Source organism: Canis lupus, chromosome 1 (genome assembly GCF_048164855.1).
Source record: "Canis lupus baileyi chromosome 1, mCanLup2.hap1, whole genome shotgun sequence".
NCBI lineage: Eukaryota > Metazoa > Chordata > Mammalia > Carnivora > Canidae > Canis > Canis lupus.
This window is the reverse complement of record NC_132838.1, coordinates 92,227,984-92,247,253: the sequence shown is the minus strand read 5'-3', so window position 1 is coordinate 92,247,253 and position 19,270 is coordinate 92,227,984. Positions and strand designations below refer to the sequence as shown.

Genomic DNA, 19,270 nt, shown 5'->3' with positions numbered 1-19,270 from the left:
CTACCATGTCAAGACTGACACCAGGGTCCATGCTTGTGAACCTCCTTGCTGACCACCTAATTTTCCCCTTACACACAATGAAAAAGAAAACTATTGATGATGTGTCCAGGGCCCCCTGCAGAGCCCACAGCAGCTTCTGTGACTCTGGGTGGAAGGTTTACAGGGGGATTGTCAGAGAGTGGTCCCACTTCATTCCTGTTTCTTGAATGAGCCAGGCTTGGAAATGTTCAATAGATTTGGGAGACAAAATAGAGAATTGAGACACTTCTGTCATCTGTTCCTTAATAACTTATCTGTGGATCCCCAAAATTCACACACATAGGACCTCGCTGCTAATCCTGATTCAGCCTTTGCTCTGTGAAAGCAGGCAAGGATGGTATATGCACAAAAAAGTCCACTATATTTGGAAACAAGGTATATTTGAAACCTTTTTCTATGTATTCCCAAACCTCACAGTTGGTCCATAGTATGATGGAAACATGAACATATAATTGCCAATTTTTCCAAAGAGTCAGGCTAGATACTTGATTATGAAACTGAGGAGCTCTCAAACTCAGTGATCAAGATTAGCAGGTTGTATTCTAAATTCTTGGCCCTAAGTTACCACAGCAAAAGTGCATATGCTTCTTGCAAGTCACCCTGCTGCTAAAATCAAGGATTCTAGTTCAGTTAGGTCTCCCATTTCTAAATATTAAACTAAAGAATTAGTTCTTTAAATGCCCTGTAGTTTTGCTATCTAGAGCCTGTCTCTCTCTCTCTCTCTGTCTCTCTCTTTTTTTTTTTTTTTTTTTTGATTAGAGCTCTCTGACTTCCAAAGATGCCAGGAACAGAAGTGTGGAAGTTGAAGCCCCCCACCCCCACTCTCTTTTTGCCTTGTGTTCATCAAGAATAGAACACTGTAGGCTTGAAGATGATGCTATGGCCCTAATATAGCTATGAGAATGTCTTCAGGGAGCTGTTGAACAACTGGAATTCTTTTTGCCAAACAGCTTGTAAAGGCCACTGAAGAATTTGGACTCAGGGACTTGGCTGGATTTCTTTACCAAGGGCCATAAATCTGTTTACTCATCTCTTATCAATCTTTGTAACAATTCCTAAAGTCTCTGGAGGACCCATGTTCAGTGACTTTGTATGACACACTGAGCTCCAAATCTCCTTCTTAGTGTTAGATAAGCAGCCTATTTCACCTCTTAACTAATTCTCACCTTCCCTAGTAAACTCTACAGACATAGCAAACTTACACCAGTATGTTTCATATAGGATTCTTACAGCTCTTATTTAGATACTAAAGCCCAAGGCTCTAGTTCCTCTTGAACTAATATTATATGCTGAATTGACTAGCCATATTAACTATTCTTATTTCAGTAGAAATATCTAGTTACTTCATTTTTTTTAACTCTTAAATTAGAGTTTCTGTCCTTGGCTACTTACTGGAGGTAAGGGCAAGGTAAAAGAAGGAAATACATTAGACTCTTTGAAGGTTAGAGAGTGGGACCTAGAACTTAAAAGAACCCAGTAGGGACTGGGATCAGAGAGAAGATAGAGAATAATGCTTGATTTTATTCCTAAAAACTATGGAATTAGGCCTTGATGTTAATTAATCCTATACAGTCCTTGTAATGGGGGAACACACTGCTATCTTCAAACTTCCTAGGAGGGAATTCTGTATTGCTCCAATTAAAAAAAGAAATAGGTAGGTTTTGTATCATAGCTGGGTCAAAGTATTGGTCAACCAAATGGCCTTCAGAGTTGAGATATGATGAACACTAACGCACTTATCACATGGGCACTTCTGGTACCCTGTCAGTAGGCCACATCCTGTTTCTTGTAATGACTATTTGAAGAGGAAGCAACAGGTAGACAACAGAGTCCTACCTTCACAGCTACAGCCTCTTCCTTCTATATGCCAGACTTGCATACCACACACACACACACACACACACACACACACACACACACACCCCTATTCTTTCATTTTAAAAACCATTTGACCAAAATCACAATAGGGTATCTATGGAACAATACAGCAGAAGCAACTTCATCTAAGATTGGTGGTCTCTGCCTAAGCCACAAGCAAGGTGTCAGCTGCCTTACTTATATTCCATGTGCAAGTAGAATAGGAATCCTCCACCGATCATTTAGCAACTCAAAACATCTCTTCATCCTCTTGCTCCTGCCTTGGTCATGGAGTCCCAGGAGGAAGCAGATCTTCTGCAGCAGACGCCCACCTCTCTTTGGAATTAGAGCATCTTCCCAGGGCTCCAAGCCTCATGTCTTCTCTTGTTTGCTCACCTCCTGAGATTTTAGAGAAAGGCAGTAATGGCCAATCTGATGGAAAACTTACTAAATCCCTGTGCTACTTTTTCTTCTTCCCAAATTCCTCATCTGCTCTTCATACTAAGAATTTCAGACATTGTCCACAGAAGGAATCCATCCTATGCCAGCCAAACTGAAAAATGAGATGTTACAGGTTCTCGATGAGGTCCCATTGGAACAGTGGTTTTCAAACTGTAGTTGACATCAGAATCACCTGATGGGCTTGTGAAAACATATTCTTGGACTCTACCTCCCAGAGTTTCTCATTCAGCAGGTCTGGGAAGGGGCCTAAGAACTTGCATTTTTAACAGGTTCCCAGGGGATGGAGATGCTAATCCTGGTGAGAAACTAGTACATTAGAGTGTTCAAGAAGGGCACTACCTGTTACCTCTCCAGCTCTCTTCATGGTAGGCAATATAGGCTTATAAAAGACGAACACACTTCGCTCTAGGACAAGAAGGCACTTGTCCTGGAGCTATATATAACGATAGAACACAGAAAACAGAGACTTAAGTATTAGAAGCAGAATTGCTACAAATCTGAGCATCAGTTTCTACATCAGGAAATAAATTAATCAGAAAAGGAACCTGCCTCTAAGCAAGAGGAATTCTAGGTTCAGGCTAAGCTAGCTTCTTTTATAAAATAAATATTTTGGGAACAAATATTCATTCCGTGGAACTTTCTTTTACTACTTGGTTGTAAGAAGCCAAGTTATAGGCTTAGTTACACAACATCAACATCTATATCATCTAGCTCATATTTAGTTAGAATGCTTGATACTACTCAGGCCGTTGATAGAAGTTTATCCTAGAGGAATAGGCACAAACCATGGTTAAGCTGCTTGGTTTAATTGTTTTAGCACTTGAAAAAAAAATGTACAGTAGTTTGAATACTCAGTCTTTGCAAACCTCCACTGAGGTCAAAGATTTCATTCATACGTACAAAATTAGTTTACAAATTTTTTTGGCAATTTCATCTTAGTAACCCGTTTTATCCTATTGCCATTGTCCCAACCATTGAAAAAGTTTACAATAATTTACATAGAAATATTTTCAAAGTGCTTAAGAATAGTGATTGTTCTCTGGGATATTTACAGATGGCCTATACAATGTATGTACAGGTGGTATACACTATAGCACAAGTTTCATTGCTGGAATATGGCTTTCTAGGGAAAGTGCATATTTGGCCAGATGTGGCAATACTGTCTAGAAACTCAAGGATTAGATACTTGGTAACCACATCCAAAGCTGAAGTAGAATGTGGATAGGAATATTTACAAAAGTAATATAAAAATGATCAAGTATACAAGCTTGATCCAAGTAAAGATATCTTGATGTTCTTCCAGACTGAAGGAAGAAAGACTTCAGGCGCTGGCTCGGTTACCATTTCGAAGTGGAGGGTTATTGGTTTAGACCTCAAAGGTCAAGGCTTGTCTCTGAAGTCAAGCTAGGTCATCATCTGTGCTTACAACTGATATCTGTGGAAGAGAAAAAGTACAGAATGAGCTTGGTGATCACTCATTGGTAGTAATTCCAGTCTCTAAAATGGACCTTGCTTTTGAGTTGGCCATTCAGAGACCAAAGGGATGTGGAAGGGAAGTTAGATCTAAAACAGTATTTATAGTGTCACTGATGCATTTTTAACTTGAATTGTGTGGTATCTACTTGGTGGAGAGAGAAAATAGCGGAGCTGATGCTGCCATTCCATTGAATGATGTTAAATCCTGGAGAAAAATGGGAAAAAGACACACGTGCCATGAATTGACCATCATTCTTTGTTTCACCAGACACCTTGGAAGGGAGCACTGAGCTCTTGTTTTGTCCAGACTGTTCCCTAAGTGAAGGCCAAATACTCCATTTGGGTTTCAACTGAAGACCAAGGGACTAACTCTCTTGCTGAAAGGAAGCTAGCTACAGTAAGCATTTGGTAATTATGGCAAAAGGAATCTTGCTCAATATGCTGACTTTAAGCCAACTCCCTTGCATAGCATATGCAAACTTGTAAGTGTCCAGTACACAGCTGACTTGGCAGTTCAAATAGGAGCTACTTGGTTCATTCTAATATTTACATATAGCTTCTATAACTAAAAATATCTCCAATAGTATAGTGATGGCCTTAGGTTGACTTACCTGACATTCTGTAGGGAACAGATGCTTATCAACTGACTGGCATATGCTCTAATGGTTAGACTGTCTGATCTCCAGGTGTAGTAGATGTATTTGGTGGCTCTGTGATCCTAATGGCTCTTCCTAGCCCAAGCAGCCAGAGCTTGAGTTAGTGGTCTCCTTTCCAGAAAGTCCTACCGCAAACCATGGTGTATCAAGACACAAAGCTGACTTACTGCGGGGTACGTGTGTCCAACAGAAGCACTGTGTCTACCAATGTCTATGGACAGGTCCTCTTCAGTAGTCTTCAAGTACACAGGATTGTCAAAGTTCATGCTTTTCATGTTCTTGTGCTGCCAATTCCGCCACATCAAGTAGCCACCTACCGCTGCCATTGCTAAGAGCACTGAAAAAAGTCAGAGGGTGACTAAGCAGGGTCTAGTCTCAAAACATACCAAAGAAGGTCATGTTCAGGAATCCACCATACTTGGCATTAATAAACATGTCATGTCGTAGGAAGCTAGCATAACTGGATGTTAGAATATAAATGGGCTCGGAACTTGAAACAAGTTTAGACCTGTGGTTAAGTGTTATTCTGCAGACTGGTGCTAAGTTCAACACATCCATTTGGGTAAGCATAGAGTCCTGGGCCCTTGTCCAGGCCAACTGAATTAAAATTTCAGGAATTTCTGGAAATCTTTTCAAGTAGTCCCTCAGGTGTGGTAGCTAAGCGTGGAATCCAGTATTCCACAATTAAGTGACCATTAGCACACAGACCCTTAGAAATCCCCATGCCTAATATTTGCTCCAGAGGCTCTTCCCCCTGAGTCTGTGAATTCTTTTTTTTTTAAGATTTTATTTATTTATGCAAGAGAGACAGAGAAAGAGAGAGAGAGAGAGAGAGAGAGAGAGAGAGAGAGAGGTAGAGACACAGGCAGAGGGAGAAGCAGGCTTCCATGCAGGGAGCCTGACATGGGACTTGATCCCGGGTCTCCAGGATCCCACCCTGGGCTGAAGGCTGGCGCCAAACCACTTAGCCACCAGGGCTGCCTGAGTCTCCGAATTCTTAACTATTTTTAATTTACCCTCTATGAGTCCTACAACTCCTCAAGAAAGCATTTAGGCATTTGTTTGTCTCCTCTCTATGAAGCATTATACACCTTTAAAAGGAGAATAGATCAGTGCTCTTTACCTACAGGAATGTAGCATGAAAGGGGACAAGAAAGACTAAAAACTCTGAGGTAGGGAGCAATCAGCATCTTTCATGTAATACTTAAGCATTCCATCACTGTCACTCACTGTGCCAAGGATACCATCAAAAAGAAAGGTATGGACACAACTCGGTGTGCCAGGCTGGGGAGGGAGTGAATAGAATTAGTGTCATGAGTACTGTGTCATGGGGGGGATGTCTCTAGATGGATTAGAAATACCCATCTAGTTGGTGTCTAACGAGCTTATCCAGAAATGTGGGGAGTGTACTTACAGAGAGGAAGGATGGCCCAGGCAGCAGAAGTGCCTTTTGGGGGAACAGTGGCCTCCGATACTGCTGTGGTCACATTGATCCCTACAGGAGAAGGAAAGGAATCCATTTAGATGGAGATGTGAGCTCAGACTGAGAAACTGAACAATCTGGTGGAGCACTTCATGCCCTGGCACCCACTACTGCCGTTCAGTATCTACTGCATTGCATTCCAGGCACTGGTCTAGAAGGATTTGACAGTCACACGCTAGAATAGCTATTTCACTAATAGTTGTCTAGTAGAAATCTTAATAAGTCGGGTCAGTCTAAGATTTGCAGGCTTTCAGGCTTTGGAGCTGAAATGTAGGTTACCAGCTAGGAGCAGACCTAGTAGTTACAGGGCTGCATTAATTATTTAAGCAATAAATACAAAGAGTGTGGCTGTTAGTTGAGATTTGCAGTTTGCAGTATAGGCCCAGTACCTCTGGGAACTAGTCCACTAGTTGGAGAAATTTCTGTTGTGTGGATATCTTTTGTCTCACTGTAAGTCAGAGTAGTTGCAGTACCTGAATTATAAAGACCAAGAACCTGGTTAATGCCAAGGTTCCAGAGTGGTTAGCTGTTTCCTCCAGACAAACCATGTGAGGGTTTATATGAACCCCACGGGAAATAAAACCAGTCACTGCTATACTAAGTTGCATGGTCAAAGTGGAAAGGAAGTCTTCACAAAAAACCAGAGACCCACAAGACTCTGGACAGCACAGTCAGCATTTGGAACCTGATAATTTGAAAAGATGCATGGCCACACCGTCTTGGAAGTTACAAGAAATGTTCTCGAGGATAGTACTAGTCTTATTGTCAGACTGTCTTACAGTTACTTTCTCAGTAAACCGAGCTAGTCTCTGCAGGGACTCCATATTTAGCTAGTAAAAACCTCACCATAGGAGCTCCTTCCTCACAACCTAAGAGTTTAATTTGCCACTCAACCAAAAGCTAAGAAAGGAGGACGAAAATCAAGTTGGGTTAAGTGTGAGTTTAAGACGGTGTCGCCCTCTGGGGCCATAAGGTTTCCTGTAACCATGGCCTCTCTCTCTGGAGGAAAATACTAAGGCTTTGTTTTAATTATCTGTGAGTTGGCTGGCTCAGTGCTGTTAGGGGACTAACTAGAACATCGAGATAGTCCCATTCACACTTGGGTCACCTGTAGACTCACCTAATGCTGAAACGAGTGAGAAGTCAGTTTGTGATGTAATGACATGAACAACCTGGCATGCATCAGTCAGTAGCAGGTATGTTCTCAAATCTATTCCAAGAATCAATTAAGACAGAATTCCTAACATCCAGGCTAGTTTTATGGCTAAGTGTCTCATTCTGTTGCCTGTCATTATGTCCTGCTTGTGGTTGAAAAGTACAAAGCCTTACTGTGGCACTCCCGGCCGTTTGCCTCTAGAGTGTACCCATTGGGACAGGAACACGTGTATTTTGGAGAGTGATCGTTGATTTGTGGTGCTGGCAGGCACAGATATTCACAGCCTCCATTCTGCATGTCCTCTTCACACCAGTTTTTACCTATCCAGAGACAAAAGTCCTTTAAGAGAGGCATTCTGGTATTTACTATATATAAAGCCTTGTTCTAGATGCTGAAGATATGAGTCCTTGTCCCCAGAGAAGATACTTGTCTAACTCTGTCCAATCTTGAAGTTCAACCAATACAACAGGCAGCATGCTCTAAGGATACCACAGATCCAAAGAAACTTCTTGAAAGCGGCATAAGGATTATGCCTGGAACAGATGGGTGGTGAGGGAGCAGGTCGGGGCAGGAGTGACCCACTACTTAGATTGAGGACCCCTTAGATTCTCAGGGGAAGGATCCCAGCTAGAGGGAGTTTGAAGATTTCATTCAGATAGTATCAGTCAAGTATTTTGAGCAGGACTTGGTATGACCAGATGTGTTTGAGGATCTACATATAAGATGTGTTATGACATAGAAGTAGGAAAAGTTTGTGGTATCAGAGCTAATTTGGAGGGTAGTGCAATAGTCTTAGTACAAGGGAATGAAGGCCAAGAGGTATGGAAAAGCCTGAATGAAAGACTGAATGCTGAAGGTACGAAGGGAAGGGAGGAGCTAAAGTTCTGTTTCATTAGGAAGTCAGAAGTGAAAAGAACATAAGAAAATAACAAAGAACATATAGAAAATAAAACAAAAAACAAACACATTTGAAGTGTTCGAGGTAGGGTATTGAGGGGAAAGTTCCATTTTAGAGCAAGTTGAGTTGCTCAAGAGCTACTGGCAGCCAAGCAGGTATTATTACATCATGCTGCCGTCCTCACAGACGTTAGGGCTGTGCTTGTCCATGTTACCTGACGGCTGGACGAGTTCGTGATAGACAATGATGTCTTGGGCATCATTAAGGTTGTTTACTAGCGTGGCCAGCTCTGATCCAGTGAATTTATTGGCACCGTAGACTGCTTCATTTTCCCCATCTATCCAGTAGACACGATCCTAAAACAGAACCTCCAAATTAGCAGGTACACCTAATGATGACCATAGATACTGTATTGATCTTATTTTCTGGTAATTTAATGAAGCAACTTTACTGAACACTGCTCTGGGAGGTTAGATGTCAAACTGGTGGAAAGCAAGTTGGGGCTTCTTAAAGTGCTAGAGGAAACGAGTATCTAATGCATCCCATGATGGCAGTGAGAGCAGTTTCTCAGGTCATGCTTCTCCACCCATCCTTCCTTTCCCCATCCCTGTTCTGTCCTTTCTCCCCGGGAGTGCTGAAGTAACTCAGAGGTACACACTTAGACATGATGCACACATCTCACCTCAAATATGGTTAGCGCCAGAGGATGAGCTAGGAACTCCAGAGATTTAAGGACAATCCTACGGTCTTGGCCATTTAAGTCCACGCTGGACAACATGTGCAACTTGGAGTCAAGCCAGTAGAGGCGACTCTTTATAAGGTCTAGAGAGGGAAAGAATTGTCAGTGCATGATAGGCCATCACCACCCTGGCTTCCATTGAAAATACCCAGAGAATCCAATATTCTAATCTCATGGTTCCTTCTCCAGCATGGGTTCCAAATGGGGTCCCAGAAACCTGGAGAGGCAGCATGCAGAATCTGTACCCACACTCATTCTGGGGGATTCAAGGAGCAGCTAAGATTTTCAAAGGAGCTGACTTAAGAAATGGTACTCACATTATAGAAGTGTTAAAGGAAGCTAGCATATTGCTCTCCCCTGATGGATGAGAGTTGCCAAGGCCCAAGATGCACTGAATTCATGTCACATATTAGGTCCATATGGACCAAAAAGCTAGTAATGATGGAGCATGTAATTCGTTAAGGCCAGTACTCGACTTGCATTGGTCAGTTACTCTCATCCAAAATTCTTGCTACTAAAGGAACCATGGGAGCTGTCTGCTGTAGTCCAGAATAAACTATGGAGGGAAGCGAAAGCAGCAGAGACCATTGAGTTGGTGGCCAAGGAAGGAAGGACAGACATACCAAGTGTAATTCCATTAGGCCATTGGATGTCCACTGTCACAAGTGGCCGCCTATCAAATCCATTCATTCCTGCTTTTTCTATTTTAGCTGGTTCTCCCCAGTCTGACCAGTACACAAACCTGGGAAGAATTAAATGAAAAAAAAAAAAAAAAGCCTCAGTGGTTTAGAAGGGATAAATGTGTAATTTGAGACACACATTTAAAGAATGACTACAAAAGTCTAGAGACCAACAGTAACAGGAACAGGTCCAAATTATGTCCTGAGTAAACAGAAGTTAACACTAAGAATATACAAGCTCATTATGAGCTATATTAATCTATCTAAGTGTGATAATTATATTTCAAGCCCAAGTCACAGGTTATAGACTTCTTTATAAAAGGCCAATTCTTTCAGAGAACTGAAAGGTGAATATGTGTTAGGTTCTATCAGAGGGGCTGGCTGACCATTCTAGCGAGGATTTACGGGGGCCAGGGGTCATTACCACAGCTTTAGTAACTTGCTAAGCTGCTTTTCTATATTACTTAGCACCAATTTAGGGAAACACGTCAAGTGTTGCTGGAGAGAGCCATTTATTTCACGTAGACTTTCAGACAACTTGGACATTTAGACAAAAGCCTTGAAGTAACATGGTTACCAAAATCCTCACAACAAGTGCTAATACTTAGGTTCGATCACCTGGAGCTAACCTGACAAACCATTCAGACTAAAATAGAAAATGACCCAGCATAGAAGCTGGGTGGCCATCAGGGTTAAGATACAGCTTTTGGTGTGCATCAAACATGTTTCCTTCATGTCACCCGGCGGTCATACTGCCAGAGAGGGCCGATAAGGCAGCACACTTGCTTCACTGTGGCACCAATGACATCTTAAATAGGATGTTGCTTTGTTGTGGGGGAGCTGTGTGTCCTGGGGTTTCAATATTATTCCGGCCAGGAGGAAAGCTCCTGGCATACAGATAGCATCCAAAAGGCTAGAAAAACAGACTACAAACCCAGAGAGTGGATCCACAGCTATGGAGGCAGGCTCCCGCAAGTCAGAGTTAAACAGGAACTTCCTTCTGGTCCCATCTAGGGTAGCTACTGAAATAGTCTTAGAAGCCACATCAGTCCAGTAGATGGTCTTGTACACCCAATCAACAGCAATGGCTGCAGGATTATAGACATTGTCGATCATTTTAACATGTCTACCAACCTTGTCATCAATTGAGGCACTGAAACAGAATAGGTCACAAGAAATTTAGGAGTTTGATACCACCAGAGCCTGGAGAATGGGCTTCCTGCTTACAAAATGATCCACAACTTTGTTCAGAAGAAATTCTGGTAACACCATCGCTCACCACTCCAATTATTTAACTGTGCTTCTTACCGATGCTAAATAATACTGTTATGTAGCTGCTGGTACACCTCGATATTCAAGAATGACACATTTCTAAGCAAAGCTGTTTGGTGCAGTGGCTACCATCTGAATTTCTAGAGTTCCCCTTAGGAAAAAGCTGCCACTACCATTTCTATTGGTAGCAACTATGAAAAAGGTATCCATTAATTAGAGAGTAAGGGGTGACAAGAGGAGAAGTGAAGATGTCCTTTGTTTATAATCCTATAGCTACAGCCACCTTTTACTTCATACGTGATGGTTAGTTTCTAATGAGGAACTAATGGTAACTTAATAGTTGAAGAATCAATCAGTGTCCAGACATAAGAGTCCCAGCTAATTAGATGCTAGAGTGGAGCTAGAAATTCCTCCAAACCTTCCCAAAGACCACATGTCAAAGACTTAGGCTGAAGCACTTAAGCAGAGAACTCAAGTTACCTGAAGATGGCCTTTTGGCTCAGATCAGCCCAGAACAGTTTCTGAGCTGCAATGTCTGCATCAAGAGCTACAGTGTTTCTTAGCTGTTCAACTAGTTGAATATATTCTTTCCTCTCCAAGCCAATCTTCCGGATGTCTCTTCGATTTGTGAAGATCAGACTTGGCTCTTTGCCTACAAGACAAGAGTCAGGTTTACTAAGTTTCGCTGTGAGAAGGCAAGGTCCTTCCGAGTCACCTTCTCCCAAAGGAGGAGCATCTATAAAGTAAAGGCACCGCTGAAACACCTGACGAGTGTGCTGGCAGCAGTCCGTGCCCCCAGGAAACTGCAAGCACTTTGCGCTGTTCAAGGAGGCAGTCCTGGGGTCACGGCATTCAACAGGAGGGTGGCTGGCACGTTACTCACAGATTGCACTCAACTTTGGGAAGCAGAAAGTAAGCAAACCTGGTAGGTATTCATGGTATCACATGCAAAAGAAGCTGACCAAAGCAGGTGTCCGGGGAAAGGATCTTTTGTTTAACGTAGGATACGGCACTGTGAATAAGTAGCATTGCTCGGAGTACAGACAGTCCCCGGCTTAGGATGGTTCCAGTTAGGATTTTTCAACTTTACAATGGTACAAAAGTGGTTTGGATTCAGTAGAAACCACACTTCGAGTTTAGAGTTGGGATCTTTGCCCAGGCCAGTGATACGTGCGACCGTCCTCTCTTATGATGTTCTCTCATGATGCTGGGCAGTGGCAGTGAGCCGCAGCTCCCCACCAGCCCCAGGATCACGAGGGTGTGAACATCTAATGCACTGACATCTACCTGCACCCCTGCAAGAATTCTGCTTTTGACTTTCAGTATAGTACTCGATACATTACATGAGACATTCAGTATTTTAGGGGCTTTGTGTTAGAAGATGTTGCCCCCCCCATAAGCTGACTTCAGAGTTCTGAACACATTTAAGGCAGGTGTGGCTAAGCCACGATATTTGGTAGGTTAGGTATATATATATTTATTTGGTTAGGTATATTAAATTCATTTTTGACTTAGGATATTTTCAACTTACAATGGGTTTATTGGAGTAAGACTCTATCATAAGTCAAGGAAGGGCTGTATACTATTTTAATTCCATATTTAGTTGATTCTTGGGAATCACTGGCTGTACCCTTGGTGCAAGCGGTTACTCATAAAGGTAGCAACACCAGTCCAAGTCCATTTACCTACTGCCTTGCACACGCCGGTGGCAAGATCCATCTGATAGCCCCGACTACATTCACACTTGTAACCGCCTTTTAAGTTGATACAAATTTGGCTGCAGATTCCTGGATTTTGGCATTCGTCAATATCTAGGAGGGAAATGAACATTAGTCTTCTGCTCCTACATGACCTATAGTGAGATGCTGTCCTTTCCCATCTCCTCCTCTACTACCCCTACCCCCAACAGCCTCCTCCCACCCGCCCTGCACTAGGGCTGAGGCTCCCTCCTGGACTCACCTCCACAAATTTTCTTATCTATCAGTTCAAACCCAGCTGCGCAGTCACATTCATAGCCTATAACTAGGTCTTTGCAGATGTGCGAACAGCCACCATTATTAACCAAGCATTCATTTACGTCTGAAATAAAAAGGGACCAGAGTTACCCCACACTTTACTCCAAATTGATATGTGCTCTGATTAACATTTACACTCCCGGATTTTTGCAATCGCTTATCTAATTAGTCTGGTCAAACCCATGATTTTCCTAAGGTCCAAAAATTTGTCTTCAAGATCTGCATCTCAGAGGGTTTGGGGAATAGGAAACCCAATCTCCTTGGCAGGTTACCAGCTGGCTACGTAGTACTTAGCCAAGTATCTCCATTGCTGATGAGTTATCTTTAAGGAATTTAAAACTATGAACAAGTCTGTCACTGCTTTTGCTTTTAAGGCATAAAAAAATGCCACCCTGAAGCCCAACAACTGGACTAGGTTCCTTAAAAGTGGTGTAAGCAGGCCCTGTGCAGGGTCCACCCAGCATTAGCTAGGGGTGATGTCATGAACCTTCCCAACTGTGCTCAGGCAACCCCTCCACTTACGACATTCTTTCAGGGGTTCGTCACTCCAGTCCCTGCAGTCCTGCTCCTGGTTACATACTTTACCGATATCTATGCACTCCCCACTTCTGCACTTGAACTTTCCAGGGCCCAAGCACTGATTGACTACAACGAGAAACACAAAAGCAAGATTCCATTTGGTGGGGTTGCTCAGAGCAGTCCTCTGACTGACCCCCAGGAGGAGCCCCTCACCGTTCTTGCAGTTGACTTCATCCGAGCCGTCCACACAGTCCCTGATACCGTTGCACTGCCTGCTGCCATGGATGCAGCTCCCGTCCTCACACTCAAACTGGTCAGGCCGGCAGGTTCTCGAAGCTGCAGAGGCGGTGGGGCGGGAAGGGTCAGCCAAGCCATCCAGGCAGACCCTGAGAGGGGGGCACAGAGCAGGTGGGACTGATAAGGTGGCTACTTACGACAGTTGACCTCGTCGCTGCCGTCTTTGCAGTCGGGGTCCCCATCGCAGCGCCACTTCTTGTGGATGCACTCGCCTGAGCCGCACTGGGTCTCGCTGGCTGGGCACTTGGTGTGCATCACGGGCTGGCGGCCACACTGCTCCAGGGACTCATCTGACTGGTCGGAGCAGTCGGCGTCATCGTCGCATACCCAGCTCAGGGGGATGCAGGAAGAGGTGCTGCACTGGAACTCATGCTCGCCGCACGTGGGGGGCGCGCAGTCCAGCTCGTCGCTGCCGTCACTGCAGTCGTCCTGGCCATTGCAGACGAAGTTCCTGGAGATGCAACGGCCGCTGGAGCAGGTGAACTCGTCCGGGCTGCATGTGATGTTGCCTGCGGGGAGAGAGCAGGCCACACTGAGAGCCTGCGGGACCGGCATGCCTTCCAGGCTCTCGTCTCACAGCATGACATGCGGGATCTCCAACCACCGGCCCTAGCTTTCCAGCTTCGCTTAAAAGCCAAGTCATTCCACCAATATCCAAGTTCCTGGAGGACTAGTAAGCAGTCTCAGTGTGCAAGATGCAGGGACACTTGAGTAAGAAGAGAAATAAAGGACCAAAAAAAGAGCTGAAGACTAGAAGTTAATTGGAGAGGAGAACCACACCAGATTCCTAAAGGGACAGCAGTGAATAACTTAAACCTGACCGGGGGATTTCGTTTTGAACGGCAAAGACTGAGCTATCTCTAAATGGACATCTAATCAGTTCAGATCATCTGCTGAGACTACCACGTATCAGGTATACAGGCAATCAGAGTCTCATAACAAAGCATTATGACACTGTGACTAAGAAGAAGCCATCATGTTATGCTACCCTACTGGTTCCTTCTCTGTCGGTCCTTCAAATGAGGATCAGGGATAATGGGTCCTAAATATTTTCAAGTGTTAGAAAGTCACTGCTAGGGCTAGAATCTCAGGTCTAGTCCTCTGGTATGCTGCTGCTGCTGCTCAGCGAGGCAGACTAGCCAGTTTGTACTCTGACTCAAATTCCTGCCGAATGAATCAAGGTCACAATTTGGTGGTAATTAGGGTAGAGACCACGACTCTCTTGGGAAGCAAGATTTAAAAGGGAAACACTTGGCAGCCCCAGGGCTTACCAATACATAAAGCTCAATTCTAAGACTGAACACCGAAACTCATTGGACTAGGTGCAGTGTTATTGACCTCAGAAGTTGACTTCTCCACGCAAGACTGGTGTTTGGACTGTAAGCACGCTCAGCTCACAAGTACTCTGCTGCGTCAGGAGGCCCCGGGCCTGTCAGCCTTGGGAGCTGTAGCTCTAGGGACTCTATAAAAGGGCGGTAGCTTGAAAGAGTGCTCACAGCAATGTTTGTTCAACCCAGATATTTTCCCAGGGCCTCTCCTGGAACATGTAGCACTTTATTACACATTTTCCAGGAACAGAAACATGAAAGCGTAGGAAACAGAGCTCACTTTGACAGGCAGGAACTATGAGAAGAGACAAAAGCACCATCAGTTGGGTGAGGTTTTCTTTGGGTACCTGCTGGCAAGGTGGTTAGCATGGTTCTGTGCCAGGTTAACCTTTAGAAAGCTTAAGAAGAGAATCTAGTTTGGGGGGGGGGAAAGAATCTAGTTTGGGGGTAAGATGTGCTCGTATGCTTCTCCAGTAATTCATTTCCAAGAAGCAGACGCCACCCTGAGACCTAGGAATGAGCTTGCTGGCCCTAGTTTCCTGATGGTTTTATTGAGCCCAAGCAAGGAAGGCCCGTGAATCCCTGTCCTAACACTCACAGATGCCCACATCATCATGGCCTCTCTGCGCTACTTCTAACTGGCAGCGCCCTGAATGACTTACCTTCTCATTTCTATCTGCCTAGGAGCCCACACCAAAGCAAGCAGTGGTCAGTAACCAGGGGGACTTGTGTCAGAGTTTTAGGGCAGTTAGGAAGGCCAAGTAGCTGAGCAGAGAGTGAAGTCACTGAAAAGCGAGTCAGTGGAGCTGCATCTTGACGCTCCAGTGAGCTTCCTTCCCCCTGCCCACCCTTCTCTGAGAAAAAGGGTCTGGGGGATTAGCCACTCAACACTGATCTTCTTACCACAGTTTTCTTCATCTTCTCCACTGTCACAATCATTTTCACCATCACACCTCCAGGACACTGGGATACACTGAGTAGAACGGGCGCCACAGCTGATTTCATTTATGCGGCATGTTCTCATATCTGTTGATGATATACAGTCTCAAAAGAGCCTCTCAATGCATCAGTGCAAAGCTGCTGCTCCTGAGCTGCCTGCAAGTGGTCACACCTGTAACTCAGCAGCCTGGTGAATGCGTGACATTCCACTTACTAGTCCAAGCCTGGGGAGATCACTGGCTAACTCTGCTGCTCGGAGGCCATGCCCACCGTGCTGCTTGGCAGGACACCCCAGAGCCTTGACTGTGCTACTCCTTCAAGGTTCCGTGGCAGGCTCCACTCGGACTTCTGTTTTACTTGGCACAGTTGGGCTTATTTTTGGCTGGCCTGCTCCTTGACCTTTTTTTTTTTTTTTTTTTTTTTTTTTGTTATCTGTCAGCAGATAAGGTCACCTAATTCCAACTTCATTAAAGGCTGGATGGCCTGACACCTGTGAAGTCTTGCCCTGCCTAGATTCCCATATAGGTTTCTTCACAACCTACATTGGGTCTACAAGACAGGGACACCTCCTGATTCTTGATCTCACTGGGTCACTTACCCTTCACTAAGACTCAGGGCCGTGACTTGGTGGACCCTCTTTACCTGTGGTGATTTACCCGCCCTGACCAATGTTCTTATCACTCCTCTGATTTCTTGCCTCAAAAATGGAAATGGAGGCATTCATCTTCCTTTCTGCTTCTCTGTGCTTTGGGATCCTATTCCAGACTAAACTTGGTTCCTATTCGATTTGCACTATTCATGCTTGGGCAGGTCTCTACCGCATGGAAATGAACACCACGACTTTTTTCATCACAACAGTCACATGATCCCAATTTATCTGTCCCAAATCTTCCTCCTCTGTGATGCCACAGACCTTCCCCTGCCTATCCACCTAAGGACACAGATAGACATTTGCCTACCTACGTAATTTCTCTTATTAAAAATAAGCTGTAAACTTGACTGTACTTTAATAACCTTAGGTACCAGGTTTGTTAAAAATCATGATGTCACCCTCTTTCTAGCCACCTTACCCCTTCAGTAATAGATTTTTTTTTTCATAACATAAGCTATGCATCTAAAAGTTTATCCTGGGCCCAAGGGGGAACCCTCATATCTTGACTTAGCTTCCAGGACCAGAGTACCATCTGCTCAGAGTCATGATTACCAAATATTTGAAATGTGTGCACCTAGTCAAGGAGTTCTTAATCAAATCGGCTGGCTTCGGTCTTAAATGTTCAATAGTGAAGCTACCCAAGAGAATGTCAGTCTTGTTAGACTAGGGAGGACATTCGGTAAAGGACACTTATCAACTGTTAATGACTTGGCTGACCTAGGAGTCCACTGGCCTACACATCAACATAGGCAAAGGAAACTAAAACCAAGTTTTAGATGAAACCATACTTAGAGCTACGAGACACGAAACAGCCCAAGCAAGTTAAAAGTCCAAAGCAAGTCACTCACGGCACTGTTCTGGGTTTTCATCAGAACCATCTTCACAGTCAGGATCCCCGTCACACTGCCACCGGTTGGGGACGCACTGGCCATTGTTGCACACAAAGTCAGACTCTGCACACGTCTTCTTTACTACAAAAGCGTATTGGCAGGATTAAAGTTAAAGTCACTTGAGACCTTATATTCCCATTGGAGGTAAAACTACCTGTTGATATATTTTGCTCCAATAATGAAACTGAGTGAATTAGTGCCCAACTGCCAATAGCCAGGAGAACACTAGAAAAATCCTTTTTTTTTCCTCCAGAGGAGAAAGGTATTTGTTTGAGAGAGTGGGAGGATATGGAAGTCACTGTAAGACAGGAGTTGCTCCTTACCTTACAACCCAGAGATACCTTACAATTTTTGCCTGTTTTCTGTTGTTGAGTTTAAGTAATAGTTATATTCTCTTTGTGCATTTCTTCCAGGCCCTTCAGGTGCTTCATAAGGTTTAAGAGCCAAACATTCGGGCAGCTCGGGTGGCTCAGCGGTTTAGTGCCGCCTGAGACCCAGGATCAAGTCCCATGTCAGGCTCCCTGCATGGAGCCTGCTTCTCCCTCTGCCTGTGTCTCTGCCTCTCTCTCATTCTGTCCCTCTCATGAATGAATGAATGAATGAATGAATGAATAAATAAAATCTTAAAAGAAAAAAAGCCAAACATTCCATCCTATGACTGATCACAAATACAGCTCTACTGGGAGCATCTCCTAAGAGTGCATGGGTTTAGTGTAGATTCAGAAGGATAAGCCCCAGGAGTGAATATTGCCACTCCTATAGGTCTGTTGGGGGCAGAGGAACCCAGCCAGTAAGAAATAGAGAAAGCTTAAACCTGGGTACAAAAGAGGTCACATTTAGAATCCAAGAGACAGAGTAACATCAGCTATGAAAGCTGCCAATGTCTACAACTGATGACTAGAGTGAAAAATTGCCTTAAAAAGGTATCGGTTCTGTTACTGATTCTGACTAGGGCAGGCCTTTTCTCCTGTAATTCTGATGACCATGCAATTAATTTGTTGTCCAAATTGAGACAATCTCAGTGGAAAGGGGACACTTAACTATACCAGGAAGAGAAGCATAAACTTGGACTCTCTTAAGCCAATTGAGTGGTTTGGTCACCTTAGCCATAAGGAAGTCAGAGTCAGATGAGTCTTGATAAGCAGCCACATAGAGTATTCTAGGCCCCTCCTTCCCAAGCTGTATTCTTTCTTGCTTGTGTGTTTAAACTTCCACTTTATGCTCTTCCTCTCAAACGAACATTCTGTAAATGGCAAATCAGCTAAAAGCCAACAATTTGCTGAGAACTTGAAAGGGATTACTTCAAGTCTGGAGTCTGAGCTATGGACAAGTCATAGAGTGTAGAGGACACAGAAGTAGAGGGCCACTCTGGTTTAGCCTTGGACACTGTGCAGCAGGAAGATAATGATTCTAGCTCATTCCCAGAACTCAAGATGTGATGATGAATCATGATGATCCAAAAGGAATTATTCATCTACATGAGTTGTGTAGCCAAGGAAACAAGAAAGGCCATGTTAGCTTTTAGAATTGTACCTGTCTCTGAAATCCCTGAAATCCTCAAACTCCGGTATTCATGGTTAAAAGCGGTATCTGAGGGCCATGTGCTCCTGAGCATGTGGGAAGGTGCCAGAGCATCTGCAGAGTGATTTTCCTGTAACCCAACCTGTGAGGGTCCTCAGGAAGAGGAAGCAAGAAGTAATTATAGAGAGACAAGGTGGTTTAAAGACGTATAAAATGTTGTAGACATAGACAAGTTGGCCATGCTACAAAGTGTTGGAGCAAAAGATAAATAGTGATGGAAGCTTTCTAGAGTTCATCTCTCTTCCATTCTGAATACAGACTGGGAGGGTAAAGAAAGTCTATTCGAATGGGGCCTTGAGAGATGGATAGCAGTGTAGGTGTGCCAAAGGGG

The 19,270-nt window shown here is 44.0% G+C and overlaps 1 protein-coding gene across 4 annotated transcripts in view; it reads right to left on the bottom strand.

The window, feature by feature from the left end:
* Positions 1-3,143: 3,143 nt before the first annotated feature.
* Positions 3,144-19,270, bottom strand: part of VLDLR (very low density lipoprotein receptor) — a 30,677-nt gene continuing 14,550 nt past the window's right edge. Inside the window, exons 3-19 of one of the 4 annotated variants that reach the window (XM_072839673.1) lie at positions 17,317-17,439; positions 15,781-15,903; positions 13,687-14,058; positions 13,466-13,588; positions 13,256-13,378; positions 12,678-12,797; positions 12,404-12,529; positions 11,199-11,370; positions 10,381-10,599; positions 9,390-9,508; positions 8,710-8,849; positions 8,242-8,383; positions 7,303-7,449; positions 6,363-6,446; positions 5,905-5,985; positions 4,658-4,827; positions 3,144-3,793 (exon numbers count right to left, since the gene is read on the bottom strand). In XM_072839673.1, coding sequence (XP_072695774.1) covers positions 3,758-3,793; positions 4,658-4,827; positions 5,905-5,985; positions 6,363-6,446; positions 7,303-7,449; positions 8,242-8,383; positions 8,710-8,849; positions 9,390-9,508; positions 10,381-10,599; positions 11,199-11,370; positions 12,404-12,529; positions 12,678-12,797; positions 13,256-13,378; positions 13,466-13,588; positions 13,687-14,058; positions 15,781-15,903; positions 17,317-17,439 — 2,420 coding nt within the window. In that variant the 3' untranslated portion in view covers positions 3,144-3,757. The remainder of the gene's footprint in view (positions 3,794-4,657; positions 4,828-5,904; positions 5,986-6,362; positions 6,447-7,302; positions 7,450-8,241; positions 8,384-8,709; positions 8,850-9,389; positions 9,509-10,380; positions 10,600-11,198; positions 11,371-12,403; positions 12,530-12,677; positions 12,798-13,255; positions 13,379-13,465; positions 13,589-13,686; positions 14,059-15,780; positions 15,904-17,316; positions 17,440-19,270) is intronic. The other 3 variants (XM_072839683.1, XM_072839677.1, XM_072839690.1) reach the window with 3 other exon arrangements.